The 27,830-nt window shown below is 34.7% G+C and overlaps 1 protein-coding gene across 12 annotated transcripts in view; it reads right to left on the minus strand.

The window, feature by feature from the left end:
- pdzd2 (PDZ domain containing 2) overlaps positions 1 to 27,830 on the minus strand; it is a 131,887-nt gene that overhangs the window by 24,437 nt on the left and 79,620 nt on the right. For all 12 annotated transcript variants that reach the window (XR_012406201.1, XR_012406204.1, XR_012406203.1 and 9 more), the window contains 10 exons: positions 22,827 to 22,972; positions 18,313 to 18,445; positions 17,891 to 18,061; positions 10,295 to 10,394; positions 9,847 to 9,995; positions 6,605 to 6,724; positions 3,922 to 4,036; positions 3,714 to 3,787; positions 3,325 to 3,541; positions 970 to 1,087 (listed from right to left, as the gene is read on the minus strand). Coding sequence is in view for 5 of the 12 variants with exons in the window: in XM_009301708.5 (XP_009299983.2) it covers positions 970 to 1,087; positions 3,325 to 3,541; positions 3,714 to 3,787; positions 3,922 to 4,036; positions 6,605 to 6,724; positions 9,847 to 9,995; positions 10,295 to 10,394; positions 17,891 to 18,061; positions 18,313 to 18,445; positions 22,827 to 22,972 (1,343 nt within the window). In the remaining 7 variants the exon portion in view is untranslated. The remainder of the gene's footprint in view (positions 1 to 969; positions 1,088 to 3,324; positions 3,542 to 3,713; positions 3,788 to 3,921; positions 4,037 to 6,604; positions 6,725 to 9,846; positions 9,996 to 10,294; positions 10,395 to 17,890; positions 18,062 to 18,312; positions 18,446 to 22,826; positions 22,973 to 27,830) is intronic.

A 27,830-nucleotide genomic window follows, 5' to 3' on the forward strand; every position in this document is an offset into this window, starting at 1 on the left:
GTAGTATCATCCGATATTTCTATTCTTTATTTGTCTTTATTTGTTTATTTATCTTCATTTTTAATTTTTTAAAAGCTGTGGGTGGTATAATCACTTACAAGTATTTTTACTCAACTTAATCTTAATTATTTAACTGATTTTTTAGATTTATATTGAATAAGCACATCCATAAGATATTATATATATTACCGTTGATGTATGTGGTCCAGGGGTATTTTAAGTGTCAACCCAATTGCATTTGTTTTAAAAATAGACGTGTCTGAAAGTATATTGCTCCCTTATCATTCTCTTCAGACAGCTGCAAGCACTTTCACAACTAGACCTAGCATTCAGAACCTCAATCTCCTGCCATAAAGACCCCATTCATGTGTTTCTGGCTCATGCTGCACATTCTTTCTCAGCCTGCGAGGTGTTTCATCTAAACAGGAGCAAACGCACACAAAAACCCCAGCAAATCACAAACAAACAAGTCAGGCTTATTGGATATTTTATAGTTTAGAGAAAAGAATCTGCTGCAAACACGTGTACAGATGCACTGTAGGCTCTGTAGGGAAAATCTAGACTATGCGATTGTTTTCCCTTGTGAGGTCTCATTTCTGCCGCTCCCTTCCTTAATTAATTGTAAGTGAAGATTTTAAGATGACTGCTCAGAGGGTCCAGTGTCTGCTAGAGCAGCTAAACTAGCACCATTCACTCTTAAATACATGAAACATTAGCACATTTTCTGCATTAGCCAAACAGGAACCTTTTTTTTCTTAGAAATGTTTGGTCAATTTGGTTAATTTTTTTTTTTAGAAATGTGACGCATGCTTTTTTCTCAGAAATGCACCTGCCTGTGTGCTTTGAGTAAATCTTTCCACTGATTAATCACTGTTAAACATTGACTAACTGAACATTAATGAGAAATTCTGAATATTAATTTGCCATTAAGTTACTGTACATGTTCATTATATAACCAAGAAAGTGTACCTGAGTCTGCCGTCCATTTTAGCAACAGAACCTGGAGCCAAACTGTGGATGTAGATCCCAGGAGCACTGTTTTCCAGTGTTAGACAGCAGGCACCAATGCCTAGTCCCACGCCTGGCTCTGAAACACAAAAAACAAATGATTTACTTTACAATTTTAGAGTCAGATTTTTGCTGTTTATCCTGGTTAAGGGTATTTTAGATGGTATGACACACATGGATTCTCAGACAACTTCTGAGGTGAGATGTTTACCCTCTGAACCTGAAGGAAATCATGTCTGCTGTCTTTTTAAAAGACCTATACCTTTAGTTTAATAATGCATAGACCCTAAAGTAAAATACTTCATGTCAAAGAAATATGTGGTGTCTCTGAACTGAATAAATTAGCAGAACTGAAATAATGAGAAAGCTGCTTGGAGGGTCTATTTATTAGCTTGACAGTCCAAGAATAACAGTTTTCATTTTGGCAGGATGGTTTATTTGGACACATAATGAGCACAAGGCTTCAACACAGATTCATCTTGATTCACAGGTGCGTGTCTAAGATAAAAAAAACAACAACTTTAAATGTCATTTAAAAAATATAAAAAAAAATGTTATACATGAATTTCAGATGGGAAAAGTGTGTTCTGATAACATTGGAGATGATGGGGAAATTAAAATGTGATTTATGTTTAATTGTTAATACTGTGTTAGTCAGAATATTAAAAAGTAGAGGTAAAAGTTACACAAAGCAAACATACTGCAAGCAAAATAGTAAAACTACTTCTTAAGTGGTGCAACGTCATGAAGAATGTTTAACATAAAATACCATTTAAAAAGTTGAGGCAGATAGAATAGCCTCTTAAGCTCACCAAGACGGCATTTATTTAATCAAAATTATATGGAAAAACAGTAATTTTGAAAAATATTATTGTATTTTTTAATAACTGTTTTCTATTTTAAATATTTTTTTATTTTAATTTATTCCTGTGAGATCAAAAAAGATTTGTTCTGTGTTTCACCAGTGTTAAATCAATCAAATAAGATGATTTGGTGATTTTCTTTTGCTCAATAAACACTTATTTTTAATATCAATGTGGGAAAAAAGTTTTGTGGAAAACATTTATTCAAGATTTTTTACAAAACAAAATACAAATCTCTTCCATGAAACTCTGTGCACGCAGGCTAATAGGTCACACCCAATCTGTTCCTACTACATCATTAATTACATGGTGCAGGATATTTGTTACTGTCAGCCAATGAGTTTGGTCCACAAGCATTTTAAATGCTCACTGTTGCTTTATGCTAGCAATGTGCAGCACATTTTTCGGAGACCCTCCTCCACCCCAGTTCCACCTGTGTTAAGATCTGCTATGGGGCTTACACATACAGTTGAAGTCAGAATTATTAGCCCACCTTTGATTTTTTTTCTTCTGGAAAAAGTCTTATTTGCTTTATTTATTTTGGCTAGAATAAAAGCTGTTTTAAATTTTTAGAAAACCATTTTAAGGTAAAAACTATTAGCCCCTTTAAGCTATATTTGTTGATAGTCTACAGAACTATTGTTGAATAAAAACATATATCTATAAAATATTGTATAAATATATATATATATATATATATATATATATATATATATATATATATATATATATATATATATATATATATATATAAATAAAATATAATAACTAATAACCTACCTAATTACTCTGTACAACCTACTTAACCTAATTAACCAAGTTAAACATATAAATGTCACTTTAGGCTGTATAGAAGCGTCTTGAACAATATCTAATAAAATATTATTTACTGTCATCATAGTAAAGATAAAATAAATCAGTTATTAGAAATTAGTTATTAAAACTATTATGTTTAGAAATGTGTTGAAAAAAACTTCTCTCTGTTAAACAGAAATTGGGGAAAAAACATACAGAGGGGCTTCAACTGCATATTATGTTTATAGCAGAAGTGTGTTAAATTCTCAGAAGTTGTGGTACTTGCTCTTCCATAATAATCAAAGCAGCAGCAGCACCATAGCAGGTCTATGCCTGCAAGACCAAACACATGAACATTGCCATTATAATATATATATATATATATATATATATATATATATATATATATATATATATATATATATATATATATATATATATATATATATATATATATGTATGTATGTATGTATTACCATACTAAATCTCTCCGAGATTTCTCATGACAGAAAGAATAATCCAGAATACTGAATAATCAATAACACAGTATATAAAAATATAGAAAACAAATAGCAAAAACCTCTATTCCTAAAATTTTGACCATTAATGCACATATCTGCAACCAACTACATTTTTTTGCAAGATTATATGACTGTACCTTTGTTCAATGTAACCTCCATGATAATGCGATCTTTGGGACCAGGCCCTTTACGAGAGTCCCCCTCATCAAAGCTTTGAGGAACTGGAGTCCCACCACTGGCATTAGAGTTTGGAGAACTGGATCTGCTGAGCAGGGTGGGTGTGGGACATGGTGTAAGACTGGGACTTCTCAGGCGGGTCCGTACTGTTAGAGTAACTACACCTTTCTTAAGTTGCTAAAAAGCCAAGAAAACAATACCCATTAGACATTGGATAATTACAAACATCTATGAAAACCACTGATTATCGTTATCTTTAAATGATGGCAAAAGTCATTCAAAGTAATGGGCATGCACTGAAATTTCAATCTTTACAGTGGGTGGATTTGAGGGTGACTGTGGAGTTTACCTTAAAGGTCTGAATGGCCTGCTGGTGAGTGAGGCCTTGGAGAGACTCTCCATTCACCTCTAATATCTCATCACCTGAAAGCCAGAAGAAGAAAGACGATGCAAGATAAAAGCCACAATTGCTCATTCCACATGGTTTCAACTGCTTTGAAGTCTATTGTTCCAAGTGCATTAGAGTGACTTTTTTATGATCAGGATTGTCCATCTACCTTCTTTCAGTCTCCCGTCTGCTGCAGCTGCTCCATTGGGGAAAATGGTTTTGACAAATATACCCATTCTTCCCCTGGCTGAATCCTGTCCACCGACAATACTGAAGCCGAGACCCTGGACACATTAAAAAGCACGCAAGTTTATAAATTATATCTGAGAGGTATAATTACATTATTATAATTACAATATTTTAACAGAGTAATTACATCCAAGATAAAAGTTTGTAATGTACATGTGTTCTGTGTATATTTATGTGTACAACTATAAATAAACATTTACATCTATATATATTCTTACATTTACAATGTAACTACAGAGTAAATACAATGTAATGACACAGTAACTACATACAGATTAAAGGTTGTAATTATTACATACATCTGTGCTGTGTACATTTAAACATAAAATATAAATACACTACATGAAATAAACAAAAACACTAATAATTATTATCTGGGACGTAATAACAATTTAATAGCAATGTACTTACATTCAAGATTATAATTTGTCATTACATTACATGTGTATTATGTATATTTACGCAAATAACTAAATACACAAATGCAGTACACAAAATATACTAAGAAACATTTACGTTGATAAATATCTCAGATGTAACTACAATATATTACCAATGTAATTACAATGTAACAACACAGTACATCATAGATGTAATTACAATGTTATAACAATATAACTAAAAATGATATTAGAGAGTATTACTATGTAACAACATTGTAATTACACTGTCTTTAAACTGTAACAACATTGTAATTACAATGTTACAACAATGTAATTGCAATGCCTTTTCATAGTTATTATAATGTAATGACAGTAATTACAGCAAAAAAGCAACATTGTAATATGTTATGTATATAGTAATTTATATTAAAATTGCAATGTTATAAAATACAATTACAATGTTAGTACATGGTAACTATATTGTAATGACAGTAATTATAATGCATTACCGTTGTAATTACATTGTTATAACATTATAACTACTATGTAATAACAGCCTTCATGTCAATTCATTATAAGACCATGTAAAAACATTTTATATACATTGTAACAGCATTGTAATTACAATGTTTTTACAAAGTAATAATAATAATAATAATAATAATCACATAGTAATTACAGCCAAAATAAAGTATGTAATTACATATTGCAACTCAGATGTTAATACAATGTAATTACAATGTCATTACATCCAAAATAAAAGTTTTTAATTACATATAAACAGTGTATATTTTTGTATAATACACAAATACTGTACTTGAAATATACAAATAAACATTTATAAATATTATATATTATATTATAAAAATAATATTATAAAAAGTTTGTAATTACATATTGTAGCCTTGGAATTTTATGATTCTATCTGCTAAATGATTTTGAGATATTGAGCTTCAAAGTTTTTGCATTCCATACAGCAAACAATGTGTAACAGTTCTTTCATACATTAACATGACAGAGACCCTAAATCTACTCTAAATGTAAATTATCAAAATTCTCTTACATTTGCAAACTGGGGTAAAAAACAGGGCAAAAACAGGTAGAAACTTCTAACTCTAAAAAGTCCTCTTCCACTTGGAATCATAAGGTTTTATTTGGTAGATCATTAATTAAAGCATTACTTTTCAAGAAATACAATCAGTCTCTAATTAATATTTAAAAAATGGTGCTGCAACAATATGTTGATATTTGAGAAAGTTGCATTTTTGCTTTCTATAACATTTATTTATTGTTTTAAGATGATTATTTTTTCTTGTTCAAATTAAGCTCACAAGGATGTACTAAATATTTTGTCCAGCGCAGATGTTAATTTTATGTAATTAATATAAATTATAAACTTTATATGAATAATTAAAAAATATTTATTGAATTATAATATAATATGGGGCATATTATATATAATATGCCCCATAAATTAAATTAAGTATTTGCCCTTTAAGTCTTTAAATTTAAAGACTTTAAAAGAAATATTGTTTCTTTATTATCAATGTAAAATGTAACATTTCATCCCAATGACAAAAATCTGCTTCTAAATCATCACATTCACGCACACTTTTTCAGTTTCAGGCTTCTTCCTAATTTTATGTGGTTCTGCATTATTTAGTTGACTTTGATTTTGTGGTTCTTTCTGGTCTTTCCCGCTGTCAATGGAGCAATCCGGCAAAATGACAAAGAAAGCTGATCCTGATTGGCCATCAAGCGTGCATTCGAAATGCTGATTGGCTCACAGAAAGAACCTTATTGAGCCAAGCTAGTGTTCAACTTTGTAGATAAAACCTTTTTTCGTTTTTAAAATAAAAAGTCTTAAAATGTAAGCAACTTGCAAAAAAAAATATCACATAATGTAAATAAATTGTCGTTAAATAAGAATATGTGAATAGCTCAATTTTGACAAAAATTACCTTATAATAAACCTTTTAATTCTAGGGTGACGACTTATACTCCTTTTTATCCTCCCTGCTTCTTAAAATAACAGTCCCACATACACAGTTTGTGTAATACAAGCTTAAATAAACTTGAAAATAAAGAAAAAAGAGATTAAATCTCCAATGAATAAAAAACATCAACATGATTAAAGCAGTTTGCATTTAAAATGCTCTGTACAGTATGTGAGCTCTCATGGTGACAGTGTGTATTGTCCTGTGCACATGGCCTCCTCACCTTTCCTTGTCCTTTCATCAGTACAATGTTGGAGATTATGGATGGCTGGGCCAGTCGCCATGGAGACTCCACTTGAACAGTGCTCAGGGAACGAGCCGATTTCTTCACGATTTGATATTCCTGAAGAGGATTACAAGAGAGGCTATGAATAAACAATGAGATGATAAAATCAGCATTGTTTTTTAATGTGTACAACTGTGAGTAAATGAGCAGCTGTCTTAGTAACTCGTACCTTTGTACTGCATCACATTGGATGAAAGCAACAGCTAAATGACAATAAACGATACAGCACTACCATTACTTTGAAGAGAAATAACAAATTGAGGATTTTGCTTTGGATGGGTGTAGAGATACATCCAAGTCACAATTTGACATGTGGTCATACAATAAGAAAAAATAAAGAAAAAAACGTATAATGGTGTTTTTATATAATAAATGGTGTTTTAATAATTATAACTTAAAACTGTTAAATAAAATTTGTGTTTTATCTTGATTAAAATGTTAAATTTTGTCTAGACTTGTGACAGGGGACTTAAATAGACTTGAACTTCTGTTTTCTGGGGCAATAGCTATGTTTCCATCCACCCATTGTTTGCACATTTTGGATATGCGCATAAAAACTAGTTAATGGAAATGCCAATACGCATATCAATTTTGAAAATGTGCATAACTGAGTAGGATAAACTTTTTACTCTATAAAAAAAGATGTGCATAAACTGCGATGTAACAAATTACTTTTAACAGAAAAAAATTCCAGCATGCACATTAAAAAAGTCATATGATTTTTTATAAGAGATCATGTGATGATACAAATGTATGTGAATGGACCAATTCAGCATTAGTGTTGTTATTTTATTAATTACCTTCAGAATTGTCAAGAGCATCTGTGTCTCACGCATTTAAACACCAAACCACGCATTCATTGCATGTTAGCATTTGTCTTCTGAGGTGCAAGTCATTTATTAAATAAGAAATAGATTTATGCAGCTTCTTCTACCAAATTCAATTTTTGCAGTTTCTCTCACCAAATTACACTTTTCCTGTTGATATTTGGTGCCAGTTAATCAGGAGGTGACAATTTTGTTCTCTTTGACTAACTGGAGGGAATTGCTGCTTTATTCGCATGTCTTATATGCGATATTCCAGCTTTGCGCATAAATTTAATTTGCATCTTTGGATGAAAAAATAGCTAAAGATCACATCAGAACACAAATGATATAGATTGTGAGGCTTAATAATGAACTATCTTAGATATACAGTACATGTTTGGCCTCATTATGATTACCTACATATAAATGAGCCTTTTGCACTGGTAAAGTCAGACATTTGGCATTATTAGATTCATCCTATCAATATCAAACATGTTTAATGTTATATCCAGGATTTTCAGTAGCTTTGGCTTTTAGCAGCGACATTTGCATTACACTGGACTCAACTAAATTAATATTCAACTGTGACAACCGAACTGAAGGGATTTTAATCAACTTGTAGAACTTCATCTATGTTAAGCTGCTTTGAACAATCTACATTGTAAAAGCCCTATAGAAATAAGGATGAATTGAATTGAAAGAGATGAGTAAGAAATTAGTCAATACCGTACAAAACTGTAACTGTACATTATGCCAAACTAACAGAGACTAACAATTTAACAAAACATAAAGGGATGCAACTAGGGATGCAACGAATAACTGATTTCACTATTAACTGTGCTTTTTTTCATCACGGTTTATAAATGTAAAGACTTCAACACCGCAATTCTGTATGGAACAAATCTGCGACAACTAAAAGTCATGCTAACTGTGCGCTAGTTTAAAGTTCCAAGCTTGTACACTGAGACTGGATTAACTATGGCTGGCTAAGGCTATTAACTAAGGGTCGTTCACATGTCGCGTCTTTCACAACGCACACATGCTTTCCAGGTGCACCTAGTTAAAAGAATGGCGCGAGCGCACAGTGAGTCACGTGACAAGAACTGACCGCTTAGCTTCATGCTTTGTATGGAATTTACACATTTCTACTCCAAAAGATAAAAATATTATACAAAAGGAAAATACCAAACCCTTTTGTAATATAGTTGATCAAAAATGCCTTTCATACAGAGGTTCAGCAGCCATTGATTACATTTTTCTCCTTAAAAGTATAATACTTCGCCAATATGACGCTAAGATTTACAGTAGACAAATACTATTTTGTATTTATTCTTATTTATTTATTCATTGTTGTGTCATTTATTTTTAGTGTAAAATTATTACTTATGATTCAAGAGTTCACACTTAGATAATGCTTGACTATTTTAGCAGGTTTGGCATGCTGTCCCAGGAGAGAACCCTGAGCTCAGAGATAGATGAGCCCAAGGCTCCCACCTGGTCAATAAGCATTAGGATACGGGATACAAGATCAGGTAGTTCTCGATAACTTCCCAAGAAAAGACCGCCAACTGCGCCAGTTTGTACGTAGTAGGTGCTTGTGACTTTAACTTTTGTTGCATGTTTTTGAGACTGTGGGAGGAAACTGGAGCATCCGGGGAAAACCCACGCGAACACGGGGAGAACATGCAAACTCAGCACAGAGAGTGTCGACTGGCTCAGCTAGCATTTGAATCAACACCCCCTTGCTGTTGGGCTACGGTGCTAGCCACCTAGCCACTGTGTCGCCCGAACTTAGCATTGAGGAGGAGGGAGAAGGGATAGATTACGGGGGTTTCCAAAACAAAGATGAGGATTTAAGTTTAGGCTGGATATTTAAATCAAATTTGGAATGATCAGATTGGCTAGTTGGTGATTAGTAATAGGGATCAGCTGTAGTCAATCATATAATTTGCTCCTCTCGAAATTAGTTCGTGAAAGTTCACTTATATGACAAAAACATTTTTTTACTTGTTTTAAAGCTCAAAGAGAAATTGACTTGTTTTTTTAAAGATTATTTTGTGCTGTACTATTTGTGTTTATTCCTCAGACAATGATTGTACAAACAAAATCAATAATCGTTGCATCCCTAGTTTAAATTAAGGTTTAAACCATTCACACATCTGTTAATTTACCTTTGACCAGTGCCGTAATTAGTATACCTAACTAGCATAAGAATGACAGGACAAATCGTCTTTAAAGTGGTCATGCCACATAATAATTTTCATTTCAGCCAACAAAACACACTGAACTGAAATCAGGTATTATAGACTGTGAGTATAAGAATACTGTCTTAAATGACAAATGATAAATGAATAAACTGAATACTGTAGTGACCTGTCGGATTCCAACTGTATCCAGCTGCTGTGGGAGGGAATGTTTGCGTCCTCCTCGCGTCGGCTTTTCAGCTACATCACTTCCTGTATCACCGTTTTCCACTATGAGCTCATCGTCTTCACCAACTGACTCCAGACGGCTTCCTCCACCTAGTCAGAATGATATCAAGACATTAGCTTTAAATGAAAACATATATTTATTTTCTCAGTGGAATAAAGTACACATGTCTGAATGCCTCCACTAATTATTAAGCATAGTTTTAAAATAAAATGCCAGATACCCATCCATCAGAATCATTTCAGTATTTCCTGATCTGGTAGAAAAATCTATCATAAGGACGTTAGAATTGGTGGATCCACCCTTGGCCATAATCCAGTACAGTTTAATCTCATTACACAGTTTTAATGGTCAGCAGTGTTGTGATGTGATACAGCTGGACACGTCTGACCTTGGGATCTGCTGCGGAACTTCATTGGTGTGGGGCTTCGGCAACATCCTTTGGGACCCTCAATCCGGCCACGTTCGTCCAGTCTGTCATGATCTGTAAACTGAAATACAGGAGGCAGAAATAATTAGAAAACATACCCTGAAAAGAGAGAAACACTATACAGAATTGCTAGCTTGCCCTTCACTGCACAGGAATGTTGCACACTCGTGAGGGTGAACACTTTCTTTTTTTTTCACAGAGGGATGTCAAATCTCATATGTACTTCTAAGCTAAGGTATTCATAGAGACTTTACTTGATGTTGTGAAATGGAAATACCTTTGCTTAAGTAATCCAGTATAGACTGTACTAGCAATATTGAGGCAATGAAGGTGTCCACGCTAAATAATACAACTTTGCTCATCTCATTTTTAATATACATTAAATTGTTTTCATTTTTCATTTTTGATTTAGGCCCTATTTCTGAAAAAAACTGATAAAACATTTGTCCACAAAAATATTAAACAGCACAACAAATAATTATGCTCAAGTTTCCTTTTTTATTGCGTATAAATTAGAAAACGCTTTTAAACTGCAAAATAATTTCCCACAAATTATCAGTTTACTTTTTTTTTAACTTAGCTTTAAAGAGCCTCTATTGCGGGTATTTGAAAATGACCTTCCATGCAGTGTGTATAACACAGCTCTAAGGGCATGAAAACATCCAACTTAGGTTTAAATCAGTAAGTGCACCTTGTTTAAAAATATAGATTTTTAAAATTAAAAGATTCGACTCAGAGTCTTTTAAATGATTTGTTGTCGTGATCTGGATCTTTTGCCTGTTTGCACTGACGTTGAAACAAAACAATACCAAATATGAACTGCTGCATCGGTTAAAACGTGAACATGGCTTTCCCGTTTAAATGCTAGAACAGTGTGGATGTGTGTGGGACTGATCATGACCAATGATGTGTAAAAATTAAACGTCTAAAGCCACGCTGAAAACATGACGCTTGCTACTTTCGTTAAAGATTTAAATGCGGTTGTGAGCTTGCGATTTTCTGCCATTTGTTGTTGCTATAATTACCATCAGCTGTTCCTACACAAGTGCAGTAGTTAAGTTTTAAAATAGTTCAGCTTTTTTTTGTGTGAATTAATACTGATTACACTCTGCAATCTGCCTACTTCAACAATGTTGATAAGCCATGGTGGGCATTTCTCTCTGTCTCGCGCTAAATGCAGTTGGCCAATCGCAACAGACTAGGCTATTGAGACATTCAGCGCAGATTAGCATCATGCTAAGGAGAGGTGTGAGATCAATTGAATTGCCGAGCAAATCATATGGGTGCGTTGGGAAAATTAGGGGAAAAAAATGCATATTATAAGACAACGAAAGTGTTTTGACCATTTATGTATATCAAGGTTATAACAGTTTTAGATATTCATTAGTTTTAGTTATTATTTCATTTTGACATTTTGTTTTCAAATTCAGTTAGTTTTAATTAGTTTTAGAGGCAGATTTACTAGTTTTTATTAGTTTCTATATTTCGAAATTGCTTAGTCTTATTTTACTTTTTATTAGTTTGAGTATTAGTTTTAGTTTTTTTTAATATAGGTTAGAATATTTGTTAGGTGCAAGATACAAAATGTACTGTTTGTCAGAGGGCATATCAGGCATGTTAAAAAGTAAGTCTTTGTGGACAAGTGCTTACTGGAGTCGCAAATCGTTTCAAATGATTCAGTTCGATTTGGTGAATTAATTCAACCGGTTTACTTAGAAGATCCGGTTAAAAAGAATGATTCACTCACGATCAGGATCACTAATATGGAAATAAAACCCATTATTGGACACTAATGTGCTATTAATATTTTCAGGTGTCGGCTTGAGTCGTATTTAATGCTGTCACTGTGCTGCTGTCATGTCTACTCGTTGATTTTGTCACGGAAGCACCAGCGAGGACTGACTGGAGGAGGACCAGCTTGATCTGGCCAGTGGCAGCAGGATTACAGACTCTGAGGTGCCGTACAGGTCAAACACCGGGCAGCGCGAAGTAAATAGATTTAATTCTAAAAAGCTTACAGTAGGCTTATGTAATAAATACATTTGCAAAGATGAAAACAAAGGACAATTTTGCTATAATTTTAGTTAGTTTCAGTTAGTTCTAGTTTTTTTTTAACTCGTTTTATTTTTATTTCAGTACTGATTTTTCAATTTTAGTTTACTCGTTTGTTTTCGTTAACTATAATAACCTTGATGCATATCAGCCTGTTGTTGGAGACCCACAAAACCAAAATATGACCTTTTTTAATGCATAATAGGGGCTTTTTAATTGTTTTGATGGTTAAATTTCATTTTAGTATGGGCAATGCTTGTCTAATTAAATTAAATAATGAAATTTATATCGTCTTAAAAGAAAGTGTATATATTTATATAGCAATTATTTAACTTTTACAATTGGATTTCTATGAACTATATGCATTTCTTTTTAACTGTAAGTTTTTTAGCACTGTATTATTAACATTTTTATTAATATTAATTATAAGTCGACAGCACTTTGAAATAGAATATTTGTGTCTAATTCAAAAGATTCCAAATGCTTTAATTATCACTTATAACTAGAAACATAACATGCAACTAAGTCATTATGTTCAAGGGGTAGTTCACCCAAAAATGAAATCCTGGCATGATTTACTCATCCTTGGCTTGTTCCAAACCTTTATGTGTTTAATTTTTCTGTTAAATACAAAACAATACCTTTTGAAGAATGCTCAAAAAAACGTGGTCATTAACATCAACATAAGGAAACATAAATACAATAAAAATCAATGAACCCTGGTTTAAAACATTTTTTTTTTTAAATATCTTCTTTCATCTTAATCAGAAAAAAGAAACTCAAACATGTTTGGAACAAGTGAAGGATGAGTAAATGATGACAGAATTTTCAGTTTTGGTTGAACTATCCCTTTAATTAACTGTAATTACATAGTCAATTTTACATGTTTGGAAGCCTTTAAACATTTTTTACCCATGGAAAACTCCAATAAAAAGTGTATTTGGGGGTTGTTTAAATATTTGTGCTGTGTGGCTATGATAGCAGCGAGATTATTTATGTAATAGTTGTCAATGGCACTTTGAAGTCAGAAAACCTCTTGAGTTCTGCACCACTGATCGGTGGCTGTTTTAAAAAGAAGAAGAAGAAAAGAAAGAAAGAGTGTTCCATTTCCAACCGTCTTCGTTTTAAAAATGAGCTTCGGTTTATCGTACAGCTCTGGCGTCCTGAAACAAGTTTAAACAGCAGCATGTGAAGAAAGATACACTGCTCTTTTTTCAGGCGTGAAGACAGGAAGCCCTTCCCTGAGTTGTCAGACATGAGATCTGTCTCCTGCATGAACAAGCTAGGCTACGCTGTTTCAGGTGAGCCCGTGGGTTTCCTCAAAACCCCACACCTCCAGGCCTCACAGGATTCAACGTGACAGTCACAGCTGCGCTCCTCTTTCCTTCCTTATTTTTTATTTGAAAATCTGCTCCCATGCTTTTACCTCCCTCCCTTTGTTTCGTCAAAATCACTGAGCCTGATGCTTCAGAACAGATCTGGAGGCACACCCAGCCCTGTCAGCATGGGACGCCTACATAATAGCAACCGCTCATCACCCTCTTCTGCTGTGGCAGAGCGTTGAAAGGCAGGGTAAGAACAGTTTGGACAGGTGTTTGGATTTGGAATGGAAGAGTGAATGGAGAAGCAAACATATGGTGAAGAACTGAAAAATTAATTGGCCCAGTTACACTCTCCATTTCATTTTTTGCTTAATAACTTAATGATAGACTTCTCATCTATGAATTCGCACAACTTTGCCTTTTCCAGGCATTTATGATTACTGGATAAGGATTGTTAAAAATCCATTTACAGATATTACACTCACAAAAAGCCATTCCTAGCCAGGAAAATATTTGAAAAGTGATTTATACTGAAGGGAAAAATATGATTTGCTGATGCTTGTGGTTCTTGCATTCTGCATCCAAGAACTATGAAAGCCATACAGGTGTGAATGTTGCTGAGCTTTAGGCTTTTCGTTCGTTGCTGAAAAGTACAGCAGGCCCTTGATGATAAAAAATGTTAACATTTTCATTTGTCTTCATCTACGTTTATCGGTCTGTCTATGTGTGCATTTACCCATACATTTGTCCATCCATCCATGCATACATCATCCACACAGAACAGAAATCATCAACAAAGCATTGTTAATAATTATTCAAAATTGTGAGGCATTTCCCTGCAGGTCTTATTATGACTTATTATGAACAGCAGGTGTTGAGCATGGAACATAAAACAATGGTGGACATTACACAACCCGTTTTTTTTTTCTCGAGTGAATGATCCTTGGGTTGCGTTTAAGGTCAATTAGATATTCTAAAAATCATATACAAATATACTTTTTGTGCTCGAAGCAATATTGTTATGTAATAAATGTAGTTGACTGATTCATATAATACATATTTTTTTCCTTTTAAAATAATTAATGTTTTGGTATTATTATGTTAAGTGTTAGGTAAATGTTTAAGAAGCACCACAAAAGGCGATTAATAAAGCTTTAAACAAACAAATGTATACTTTTATTGTGGTAATCTCCTCAGGTACCCTTCTTTAAAATGTGGTTGTCTTAAGTATGTACGTTATTTCCACTCTAGAAACTCACCTATGACTAGGGCCAGACAGAATCTGCGGACATGTTTTGTTATTTCTGCGGAGAATTGTGTTAAAGATCTGCGGATTTATGCAGAATTATTTTGGGAGTATCAAAACCTTAATATATGAAATAAAAAGTATCACCTTTTCAACTTTTATGTAATGTTTACAATGCAAATCTAATTAGATCAACTTATTTGGTAAACAAAGCAAGTCTATCATATAATAGATCTACTAAAAGATCATATTAATACTTTCATATTAGTCAATAATATTACTGTAACTAATTAAAAAAGCTGAATAAATATAAATGTACACACATTTATACAAGTAAATAAATAGACTCAATGATGGGCTAGAAATCTGCAGATATCTGTGCGTGCAGATTTCGTGTGGGCCTACCAATGACATACATCAAAAATGATTTTTGGCAGCTATGGACACCTTTTTGGCATTACATTAATAATTTCTCCTGATTTTCTATTCTATGGTGCATAATTAGCTCCTAGCCTGACTGTATTATCCTGTTTACTTGTTTGAATATTTCCCATTATCCCTACTTATATTATATTATAGGGTGATTCAAAAAGAATATCACAACTTTGAAAATATTTATTTGATCAAAGAAACATGATGCAACATTGGGTAATTAATTAATCAATGTAAAGAGTACATTATTTTTTTAAACTTCAGAGCTTCGTTAAATCAACGACAGCCAGAGCTTAGCTCTCCATTTCTTCTTTGCATAGTTCTCGATTTTTAAAGTTGTGGTATTCTTTTTGAATTACCCTGTATTACTGTTTCCCTCTGAGTCCAAAGACATGCGGTACAGGTGAATTGAATAAGCTAAATCAGCCATAGCATATGTGAAAGTGTGCAAGAGTATGCGTGGGGGTTTCCCAGTGTTGGGTTGCGGCTGGAAGGCCGTTCACTGCGTGAAACGTGCAGATATGTTTATATCAATATATGGTGAGGCAGTGGCGCAGTAGGTAGTGCTGTCGCCTCACAGCAAGCAGGTCGCTGGTTCGAACCTCGGCTCAGTTGGCGTTTCTCTGTGGAGTTTGCATGTTCTCCCTGCCTTCGCGTGGGTTTCCTCCGGGTGCTCCGGTTTCCTCCACAGTCCAAAGACATGTGGTACAAGTGAATTGAGTAGGCTAAACTGTCCGTAGTGTATGAGTGTGTGTGTGAATGTGTGTGTGGATGTTTCTCAGAGATGGGTTGCGGCTGGAAGGGCATCAGCTGCGTAAAAACTTGCTGGATAAGTTGGGGGTTCATTCCGCTGTGCCCCGGATTGATAAAGGGACTAAGCCGACAAGAAAATGAATGAATGAATGAATATATATATAATAAAAAATTATTTATTTATTTATATATATATATATATATATATATATATATATATATATATATATATATATATATAATATATAAAGTTTTAAACTAAAATTAATCTAGACTAAAACTACAAACTTTTCCCATTCATCAATCTACCCAGTTGTACATCTATCTATTCATCCATCTGCATGTCCATCCATACATCCATCTATCAATCAATGCATATACCTATCTGACCACCCATCCATCCACCCATCCACCCATCCATCCATCCATCCATCCATCCATCCATATGTCAAATTAAGTATACATCTATCCATCCATCTGTACATCTGTACATCCATGCATCTGTTGTGAATATCCATCTGTATGTCACTCTACCATGCATCAACCCATCTTTCTACTGTATCTGTCCATCCATCTATCTGTATGTTCGTCCATCCATCTGTCCGGCTATCCTTCCATGCCTCAACTCAACACATCTTTTTGCCCATACATCGATCCATCTATCCATAGTCATGTACATTTGGTGCCATAATCAGATTTATGTACAGCACCTAAACAGTTTTTACAGTCTCGTTTGACATTTTAAGCCATAACCAGTGTCACCATGAATAAATTATTGATATGCTCTAAAAGATCACGAAACAACATCTGTCAAAAGTTTGCCGTTTTACAGCGAAACAAACTAAGTTTTACTGCCCCAAATTCACAGCTACGATCAGCAGGAGCAGAGGAATGCTAATGTAATTAGACAGCAGGCAGGACGGTTGCTCTTTTTCATTTTCTGGTCCCGAAAGCAAGAACGTGTGTGCAGTATAGATGTGGTGGGGGGTGGTGGGGAATGACCCACTTTACTCGGCACTGCAGAACATCTCAAGCAAAGCATCATGGGTGCAGCACTCCAGAAGAGTTTAACCCTAATATGTTGCGTTGTGTGGTCCTGTCAGCGTCAATGAATTGTTTAATGGCCGACATTAGCCGTGTTGACATCACTGATCACCAAACCAGCACATCTCATTTTGTACGATTAAACATTAACACTGTGAGGCATTAGTGATTTGATGCACGCCTGCTTGCACAGAGCAAATGAATAATTTGTTATCTGTGATGAAACGAGCAAACGCTGAGCCAATGGCTGCTTGGTAAACAGTTGCACTAATATTTTTCTGGCAAGACAACAGATAAAAAGCTCAAGAACACAAATGAGACCCTGGCACAAAGATCAAAAGAGCTACACAGATAATGCAACTGGAAAAGCTACATTTTAATCACAACATGCTGCGGATATTTAGATTTTGCAGATAAAATGTGAGGAGAGTCTGTTCTTATCAGACAAACCGTGGAAGTGTGTTTGCTCTTCATCAAACACCTCAAAAGAGCGCCAGAGAAAGTTTAAAGGAAGACATCTATGCACACTAACAAACAAATTATGATTTTAAAAAGACATTAAACGTGTATTCCCAAAGCAAACTTTTAATCATAAACAGGCTCTTTATAAACAGAAAACATTCTGTCCTAGCTCGCTTTGTGGACAGCTGAGGCAGTGCCAGATGAAAGCTGCAGATAATCAGACAGATAGCCGGCAAACGTACGTACCAAGTCCTGAGTGGGCAGTGAAAGACTGCTGGCCCTCACGTCCTCCATGTCCGGCTCCATGTTCTCCTTCTCCTCCCCGGGGGACGGAGAGGCGTCCGGACCCGAGCACGTGCTCACTAGGTCGGGCAAGCTGGTGGACGGGTACTTGTGGAAGTCAACTTCGGACTCATCCTGGGAAAGGAAGGAAGAGCAGCTGGAGAGAGCATGTTGTGTGCCGTTGAGCAGCCTGCGAGTATTTTTAACTTTATCTCAGAAAGCCGTGCGGCGAGCCCATCAGCGCTTCACTCTTCAATTTTTTAGCTGCTACAAGCATCTGTGTGTGACATTTCTATGTGCTTGAACGGCTGACACACTTTATAAGGAGAACAGCTCATGAAGACACTTTCCTGCGCAATATGAGGCTCATTTGCTCTCAAACTCACCCTGCTGGCCACCACCAGCTGCACCAGTCCAGCAGTGGAGCGCAGTATGGCCACAGCCTCCTGGTGTGAAAGGCCAACCAGAGAGTGACCGTTTATCATCAGTAACTCATCGCCTGCCTTCAGACGGCCATCTCTGAAATCAAAAAAGTTGTCAGAAAGCAAAATTAGGTCGTGCTTTTACTTGAAAAAAGACAGAAGAAACTCCTTATATCACGTCTCAGCTATTAAAGTGAAATGTTAATTGGATGCTAATGAATGTTGGTCAAAAAATTATAAGATCACGACAAGTTGCTTCTATGTGATGGGAATATCAATGTAAATAATGTCAACAAGAGACAATGACAATATGTGTCGGATCATGAAGGAAACAAGCTACATTTCATGTTAAATATTAATTGTTCTTCAGATATTTCTCTTTAAATACAATCAAATGATCACCTTTATGTACAGTATAGTGGCCCACATTAGATTTGAAAATATACCACCACTAAAAATATACAAAATTCAGCCATTTGCTCACTAAGCAATGTTGTGACACATTGTGAAATGGCACCATATGGGATTTAGGAATAAAATTTACAAAAGAAAGATTAATTATGACTGAGAATCTAAAAGAGATTTACATTTCTTTAATATTTCTAGAACTTTCTGGAAAAAAAACTTCAACTGTTCTGCTCAATCGCTTTGATAAAGGGAGACGAGATTCATTTCTAATTTCAAAATGATTTGTTCTTAGGAAATTTATTTACATTTTTTTTTAAATTGTGTAAAACTGTTTCTTAAAATAAATGTACTCATAAAAGTAGATTTAAAGGAATAGTTCACCTAAAACTGAAAGTTTATTTACTCACCCTCAAATCTGTTTGCGTTATAGGTTTCTTTTTCTGCTGTTGAGCACAAAAGAAGATATTTTGAAGTAATCTGGAAACCTGTAACCATTGACTTCCATAGTAGTAAAAAAAATACCATGAAAGTCAATGGTTTTCAGCATTCTTCAAAATATATTTTTTTTGTGTAAAACAGAGCAAAAGAAATAGGGCTGCACAATATATCATAATATGATTTTTTAATAGAATTCTGGCATGAGAAATTGTACAGTTTGTAACTTTAAAAATGAATCATTTGTTTAATTAGTTTTATTTTTATTAGTCAATTACTGTTCTTAAATACGGAAAGACTTAAAAAATGATAATAAATCACTGCTTCAAGACTTCACACTTAGTTGATGATTATTTATAAAACATGTTTGGCATGTTGTCCCGGAAGAGAGCTCTGAGCCCATAACATCCTCGAGCCCGGGGTGCTTGCAGGGCGAGAGGAGAGTTTGAGCTCAGTTAGGTCTCGAGAACTCCTCTTCTTATTTATGGCTAATGATGAATTAGGGATTACTACAGAGAAATATGCAGCTGATTAAGAGCTCATCTACAGTATGGTGCTAATTTGGTTTGGTCAATTCACCTATGTCGCAAGTTTTTGGACTGTGGAAGGAAACCAGAGAAGCCGGGGGAAACCCACGCGAGCACAGGGAGAACATGTAAACTCCACAGAGAAACGTCAATTGGCCTGTTAAAGACTTGGACCAGTGACATTCTTGCTGTGAGGCAACAGTGCTAACCATTAGGTTGCTGTGCCGCCCTATCAAGGAAAAGGGAGGAGTAGGGGTGCGGAAGGGGGATTCTTCAAAACGAAGGTAACTGAGGTAAGAAACTCTGTTTTTTAATAGTGAGTTAGGAATCATCCAATTGGTGAATCACGTATTGCTTAATGCGAAACCAGCTGTGGTCAATCATAGGCACGTGATCCTCTCAAAATTAGTTCATAAATAAACCACACTGATTTCAATTGTGTGTTTTTTTTACTGTATTTATCTATGTTTGTAGATTGTTTATGAAATTATATGGAGATGCAATTCTATTTAAAATGATCACAGTCATTCTAAAAATGATTTTTTTTTCAACTATCTTTTTTCCGAACAATTTTTTTCCGAACAATGTTTGATTTTTCCAATATCGTGCAGCCCTAAAAAACCCATACAGGTTTGAAACCACGTGTGGGGAAAGTAATTTATTTATTTTTTTACATTTATGTGAACTATCCCTTTAAATCTCTATCTCAGAAAATGAACCATAGAGGACCTTTAAAATGATGACTTTATAAGAAAAGTTTGTTTAGAACCAAAAATCTAAAAGTAAGGTCTAATCTAATCTTAAAAGTAAGGTTTAAAAATCTAAATCTAAGGTGCAAATATCCAAACGATGAAATAATATGGACTTCTTCATGCAAATTTTAAGCTACAGCAATGATATCCCACAAAGACATCTCTGTGTCTGCTACATTCTTTCATTTCTGAATATCCTCAGACAGTTTCAGCCTGACTGCTCAACTGAGGCTTCATTACGATGAACAGTGTGCAGTGAAGAGAGAAAGAGTCTACATTTTAAAACCTCTCCCTGGTCAGAATCCTCAGGGCTTCAGTCATAGACGTAGCAATCTGAGGTTATCACGGTGTTAGCTGTTATGTAAGAGCAAGGAACTCCATAACTACCCAAATCATGCTGGACTTTTGGCCCTGATCTGACAACACTAGAAAGCTCGCACTGGAAACCGGCCAATTTGACCAGTATGCATGATTGATGTCTATAGGTTTCTCAGAAATGGCCTCCCATTAAAACTATGTGGGAGGAAATGTTGTGCTGTTAAATTATAACAATAAAACCGAGCACTGGTCATACCAAAAATAGTCCGCTGTGGGGGAGCTGCATATACACTGCTAAGTGAATCTGTATTTCCTGAAATTTATTATTTTTGGGGTTGGGGAATGGGGATAGAGGATTGCAGAGCAAAACCACAAGAGCTCAAATTTCCTGAACACGTCTATTTATCATCACCTAGTGGGAGTAATTTAAATTCGTTTTCTAATTTTCACAATTCTGAACTGATTTCTAAATTCAGCCTATGGCTCATTTCCATCAGGCTGTTGTGCTTCCTCCAAACCTAGCCAAAGTGTGCATTAATGAATTAAAAAGGGAAGCACATCAGCAAGGTCTCCAATGTGTTACAGCTTAAAAGCAGTTTAAGAGGTAACAATGTGGATGGAGAGAAAACGTTTTCTGAAGTAATAAATTCCATACTGCCTGTGTGAAGTGAAGAGATATTACATGCTAGGATTATATGCTGGATCTTGTCTTGTTTTGCGAAGTATTTGCTTTTATATCACGGTACTACAAATCCCTAGAGGTGGAAATCTGCAGGAACAACTTGGATAACCTAACCATAATAGAGTACAGTGCTTACCACAGGTTTGAAATATACTTGTTGTGGTAGCCAGATTGAAACACTCCAATTACCCACATGAAATAAATAGTTATCTTTATGCGACAAACAAAACATAATTTAATTTTTAACAATAATTGCATTAATTATGACAATATTTTACATATTTTACTACACTTCATTTTTATAACATGTTATGCACTGTTTCTTTTCAATGGTTTAAAGTAAAAAAAGACTGTTCATAAAAAAAAGAAATGCACTATTTCTCTTACTTTTATGCCTTTTTAAGAGCCATGTGCACACACTGACAGGTAAAAGCTGCTTCTCTGTCTCTTTCAAGTCATAAGCAAACTTAAATGCCAACATATTTTAGATATATACAGTTAAAGTCAGAATTATTAGCTCCCTTTGAATTTTTTTTTATATTTCCCAAATTATGTTTTACAGAGCAACACTGCAAAAATGCTTTTCTTGCTTAGATTGTTTGTCTTGTTTCTAGTCTAAATATCTAAAATTTATCAAGAATAATTTTCTAGACAAGCACAACATATTGTCTTGTTTTGAGAAATAATATGCCAATTTTTCCTTAAAACAAGCAAAATAATCTGCCAATGGGGTAAGCAAATTAATCTTGTTCTTTTCTTTTGACGTAAGATTATAGTTTTGGTATTGAGGGTGGAAGAAAGAGCTGTTTGTGCACTCCTTCCACCTACAATCACTGTTGAACCTGAAACTCGAACCCACAACCTTCGTGGCACAAGTCTGACTGCCTCAATTTTAATAAATATTCAGGATTTATTCGCAATTAATTAACAATTGTTTGTTTTTGTTCCTATAAACAATAATGTAAAATAAATAACGTAACTTTTAACTTTGGTTGGTGAAATGTTCCAATACTCTGAATTTTAGTTAATCTCTGCTAAATAAGAGAGTGTCATTAAAGACAACAGCACAGTAAACTTAACATACAGCGCAAACATGACTGTAACTCGAAGCTTCTAATACTTCACAAACCGGTCATTACCATAGACAGTACATGGCAGCGTAACTGTATGCTCAGTGTCCGTCCATATGAGAATGACACAGTGGCTTTGAAGATAAATGATTATGATGGAGGGCACTTGAGACCTCTGGCACTCGCATATGCATGAGACGCTCTGTGATCAGGGTCATCACTGCACCTCCTGTTGCCACAGCAGCAAATCAAAACCTATGCAAATGAAAGCCATTCCTCTGTTTACCTCTGTGTGGCTCCTCCCTCCTCCACATGGGCCACGATGATGCCGTGAGGCGAGCGTTTGGACCCTCGGCCTCCTGTGATCTGGATGCCCAGGCCATCCTGACCCTTCACCATGTGCATCTTCCAGATCCGGCCACCCTCGCGGGGCTGAGGATAAAAACAGAGGGGGGATATTTATAACGTATGGTGGAACAATCAGGAATGTGCTTTATTATATAACACTAAACAAACTGCTGCAGCTGTTTTGTGGTTTTAACTTACACTGCAGTTCTCAAGCTGCTTCCCATTTTATGCTGTGTATCATGTAAAAATAATTACTGGTAATCTCAGGAAAGACATTTCAGCAAATTATTAAGAAAACGTTTATTTAAATTTCTGGTAATTTGTATCTAATTATCATCACATTGTGGGGAAATGGGTTTTGTAAAATGTTTTGTAAAAAACTTGTAAGAACTGAAATGTGTGGGGGTTTTTTTTATTCAGGCTTACATCCACTTTTGGAAAGGACATACATAAGGAGAAGGGAGATTTAAGAGAACCTGTTTCTGACAGCTTCAAGAGCTACTTTTCTCATTGTCTGAGCTTAACGGTCCACTGACATTATTCTTCATTAATGCATTTGCTCTAACAGACTAAAATAACATTTAGGCTCAAAAATCAATAAAGCTTCATGAAATGACAAAGCAGACAGAAAAGTATTAAAACAAAGCATTTTTTAATCATGTACCTCAGTTTTTATATGCATGGACATTAAAGCACACCTTGGTTACCCCTTTTTCCAGATTTTTCCAGACAAGTCTTTTACAAAAATGTGTCTGTAAAGTTTCAGCTCAAAACACCCATCAGATTGTTTATTATACCTTTCTGAAGTTCCTATTTTATAGCTCTGAGCAGCAGGTAGTGTTTTTTGTGAACTGTGCCTATAATGCTCCTCCACGCCCACTGTTCCCACGTGCCTGTCAGACACACACATACACCGCGGACACACACACAGACAGCGCGTGTTTAGCTTTGCACTCTTTTAGCACGGCAAATGTGACAGGATACACATTAATATCCACTGCTGTATGGATATCTGTTATGTTAATGTACAAAATAAACCGGATTCAATGTCCACAAACCGTGATTGAAGCGTCTTCTTTTATAATTGTTCTGACATGCGGCTGTGGTGATGAAATAAAGCTGAAGTAAATCGCTGTGATTGATTACAAACATGCACCGTTTTAAAACATTTTAAACTTGTAAAACTCATTTTTTATTACATCTGATGATGATTGATGATCCTAGCAAACTGAACAGGTCTTTTATTCACGGTTGCTTTGCGCATGTCCTGAAATAATTATACGCATTACTACGGAGACATGTTAATACACAGCTGTCAGTGAATTTGGTGGGCGGGGAAATAGCACTCTTACGTCAAGTTGCAGTCGGCCTCAAAATAGGAGGGATTTGGATCCTATTTTAACATCAGAAAATGTAAAAAAAATAATAATAATAATAAAAAATAAATAAAAAAAGAGACTTATTGTGTTTATATCACGGCAATATGACAGTGGACACACTATATCTAGACATAGTTCTGTCCAAACAGATTTTCACTATAGGTGTCCTTTAAAAGCAAATGAAAATATTTGTGCAAGAAAACATTCATTTACTCATTATTTCTATTTACCAAAACTTTAATACACTGATAAACGTTAATTATAATTAACAATACTTAAATAAATCTATAATTTTGACTTATACAATGTATTTTTGCCTATTGCTAAAATATATCCATGCAACATAACACTGGTTTTGTGATCTTGGGTCAAAAAAAAAAAAATTAAAAGAAAATTAAATTACAGACAACTTAAAAAAAATAGATTTTACAATGTGTCAACATCTGAAGAAGAACGTTATGAAAACGGGATAACTTTGTATAGATTATTTGCTACAAAACAAGGAAGATGCAAGGCCATTATCTTGTGTTAAAGGGCACCTATTTTACCTCTTTTACAAGATGTGGTCACGTGATGTGCATTTTCGGTGGTGTAATGTAGACATAGAGTTGTTTAGTAACATTAGGTGAAACGCCAGTTAGGACGTGGATTGTTTTCATTCTAAAATGCCGTTTTAAAACAAAAACGTATTAGTGTAAATGGGGCCTGGGTACAGTGTAGCTGTATTTGTAGCTTGTGGCTTTAAATCTAAATGAGCTGCTTCATCCCGCCCCCCGCATGTCTGCTTCTCATAATGCGTTAGATCAGATAAACAGCAGTCAGTGATAGAGACAGACACAGACAAAGCTGAAAAAAAGGTCACGAGTCAAAAATACCAAGAAGTTTATTAAATGTATTTGTGATGGAGTCGATTCAAGCCATTCTGAAACGATGAGTCTCACACAAATGCTATTTGCAGTACGCACACACACACACACGCACGCACACATCTACTGACATCATGCAACCATGGTGATGAGGAGGTTATATACAAATACATACAATACATGTCCATGTTCAAGCATTTTATAGGGTGTGGTTAACCCACTAACATCCATATAGCAAATTTTGTTCATAACAATTGAGACAAAAACCAGTGAATCTTTACCTGAAGATTCACTCTGACTAAAATCAGTGAGTTGTTAACAGGATACTCGCTCTGATCAGATCATTTGAATCAGAGAATCCATAACTTAAGACTATGGCCGTGTTGGAAATCGTCAACTACTCATATAGTTACAACGTTTGAATTTGAATGTACAACATGGCTGTTAGAACAGTATGTTCTATATCTACAGCATCTCACCAGAAGTACTAGTACCTTATAATGAGGTAAAAATGGAGTTACATCTAATAGTTTCATAAAACCCAGTCACCATTTTTTAGGCTTAGGCAAAGTAAAAGCAACTGATTTTTTTTTTCATACAACAAGATTTAACAAAACCAAATCCTTATTTGTTATGTAAATATAATGAATCTATGCAGATTGTGTTCTCATAATCTGTATATTGTAAACTGATTTTGCTAGTATTGCAAGACTCTACTGTCCATCTTCCTCGAAAGGCAGTGTTCAAACGCATTAATTCATTTTAGCCACTGAGCCATTTATAGCTATTGTGCCTGACATCAAAGCTTTTATAACAGTATACACTGACACAGGAGCCCATGAATTTTCAAACATCCTTTCAAAAGAGTGTCATGAAATTAGCCTAAAAATACATTTTAAAAGTATTCTGAAAATAATCCCTTAATATATGAATATGATCTTACATAACCTTTCTTTTATATTCTGTTGTTAAGGGTTTTGAAACTGAAACCGGTTTTTGAACTATAGAGAAATATTAAAATATTTATCCAATCACAGGAAACAATGGTCAACATCAGAAGCTAACAGGGAGAGAAAGATAACATTGTGAAACCCATATTAAAACCAGCAAGATGTTGACAAAATTCAAAGAGAAGCATTGAGATTCATCACAGGTGAAGAACTTGATTATGAATAAGCTAAACAAGTAGATATTAGCCAATGACTGGATAAAATACGGACAACGTCGCAGTGACTTTTCCGACTGAACGATTTGAAGGCAAAATGCCTCGTGACGGGTACAAACTGTCGCAAAAGACTGCTGAAATTGGAGCCTGAGCATGCGCAGAAGGAACTACCAGATGGAGCCAGAAATAGAGCCACGGAATTAAGCTTCCAACAAAACGTTTGTACGTCAAATCAACCACGCCCCCTTCATTTGACCACCTGTATCTGCACTATAGCAAAGGCTCGCTAATATAAATATAAGCACTTACATTTAACAAGTAATTAAACACTATTTATTTTAAAAACCGATGTGATGTAAACTGTCATAATTTAAAAAAGCAATACATGTTAGACTGCAGAAATAAACAATCTTCATCATTATCTTCACAGGGGTAGAAATATCACTTGTAAAATATAAACAATAACAAATGAACAACACATACATTTTTAGAAAGGTTTTTATTTTTACTTAGCAATCAACAGGACCCAAAATATACACACCATATATAACGATTTACTATGCAGGAAAAGTTGTGCGTTTAATAGATTAAAACAGCAAGATTTCTAAATATCAACAGGATATTTACACATCCAATCCCTGCACTATAAAAAATAATCTTTGTCAATTTGTACAATAAACTTAGCAGTATTAATACATCAACTGAAGTCTATCAGCTGCGGCAACATTGCTTGTTTATTGTTTATCATTTGCCTCCATTTTCATTTGGTTTGTTCGATGCCTTCATTATATCTGGCAAAGAGGAATTTACATTCATTTTAATGTGTATTAGGAGTTTCAAATAAAAAGCCAAAAGTAAATGATGTATATAAATATTATAATATTTATAGCTCTATTTGTTATATAAGATTCGGTTTCTAGAAAATTAATATTTTATAACAGCAAATTCAGTATTAACTTGATAACATGCCGAAATTTTATCATGGTACAATAACACAGAAATGGAATAATAACACTTTAATCTCCTCCTGAAGCTCCTATGATCTGCTTTGAGAAACTGTCAATCACAACTGGCAGACACACCCTGTTTTTATAGAATTAAATTACTGGCTAAAAACATACTGTGTACAAAAATGATCATCTGAACCTCTATCCGTTTGATAACCAGTGACTTACTTGACCAAAAACCATCTTTCGGGACATTTAATTGCAAGTGTAATTAGTTTTTTTTATTTGGGCTCAAGTCTCATCGATTAACACGGAGGAGGCGGGCTTTATGACTTTTATGAGTAAGGCTTGGTACTGCAGCCAGCCCCCAGGGGGCGATCTAACGGCCGGGACCTTCACTCAAAAGCAGGCGTGTGGCATACTTGATATTAGCTAACAGCGTTGGGGGCAATTACATAATAATACTTTTCCAAAGTAATGAGTGAAGCAACACGTTTCTTTTAAAAATAAGATCTTTCCAAAAAAAAATGTAACAAGTTTTACTTTTTAACTTTTTAAACAAACAAACAAACAAAATTGGATGCG

The sequence above is a fragment of the Danio rerio genome, chromosome 5, assembly GCF_049306965.1.
Source record: "Danio rerio strain Tuebingen ecotype United States chromosome 5, GRCz12tu, whole genome shotgun sequence".
Lineage (NCBI taxonomy): Eukaryota > Metazoa > Chordata > Actinopteri > Cypriniformes > Danionidae > Danio > Danio rerio.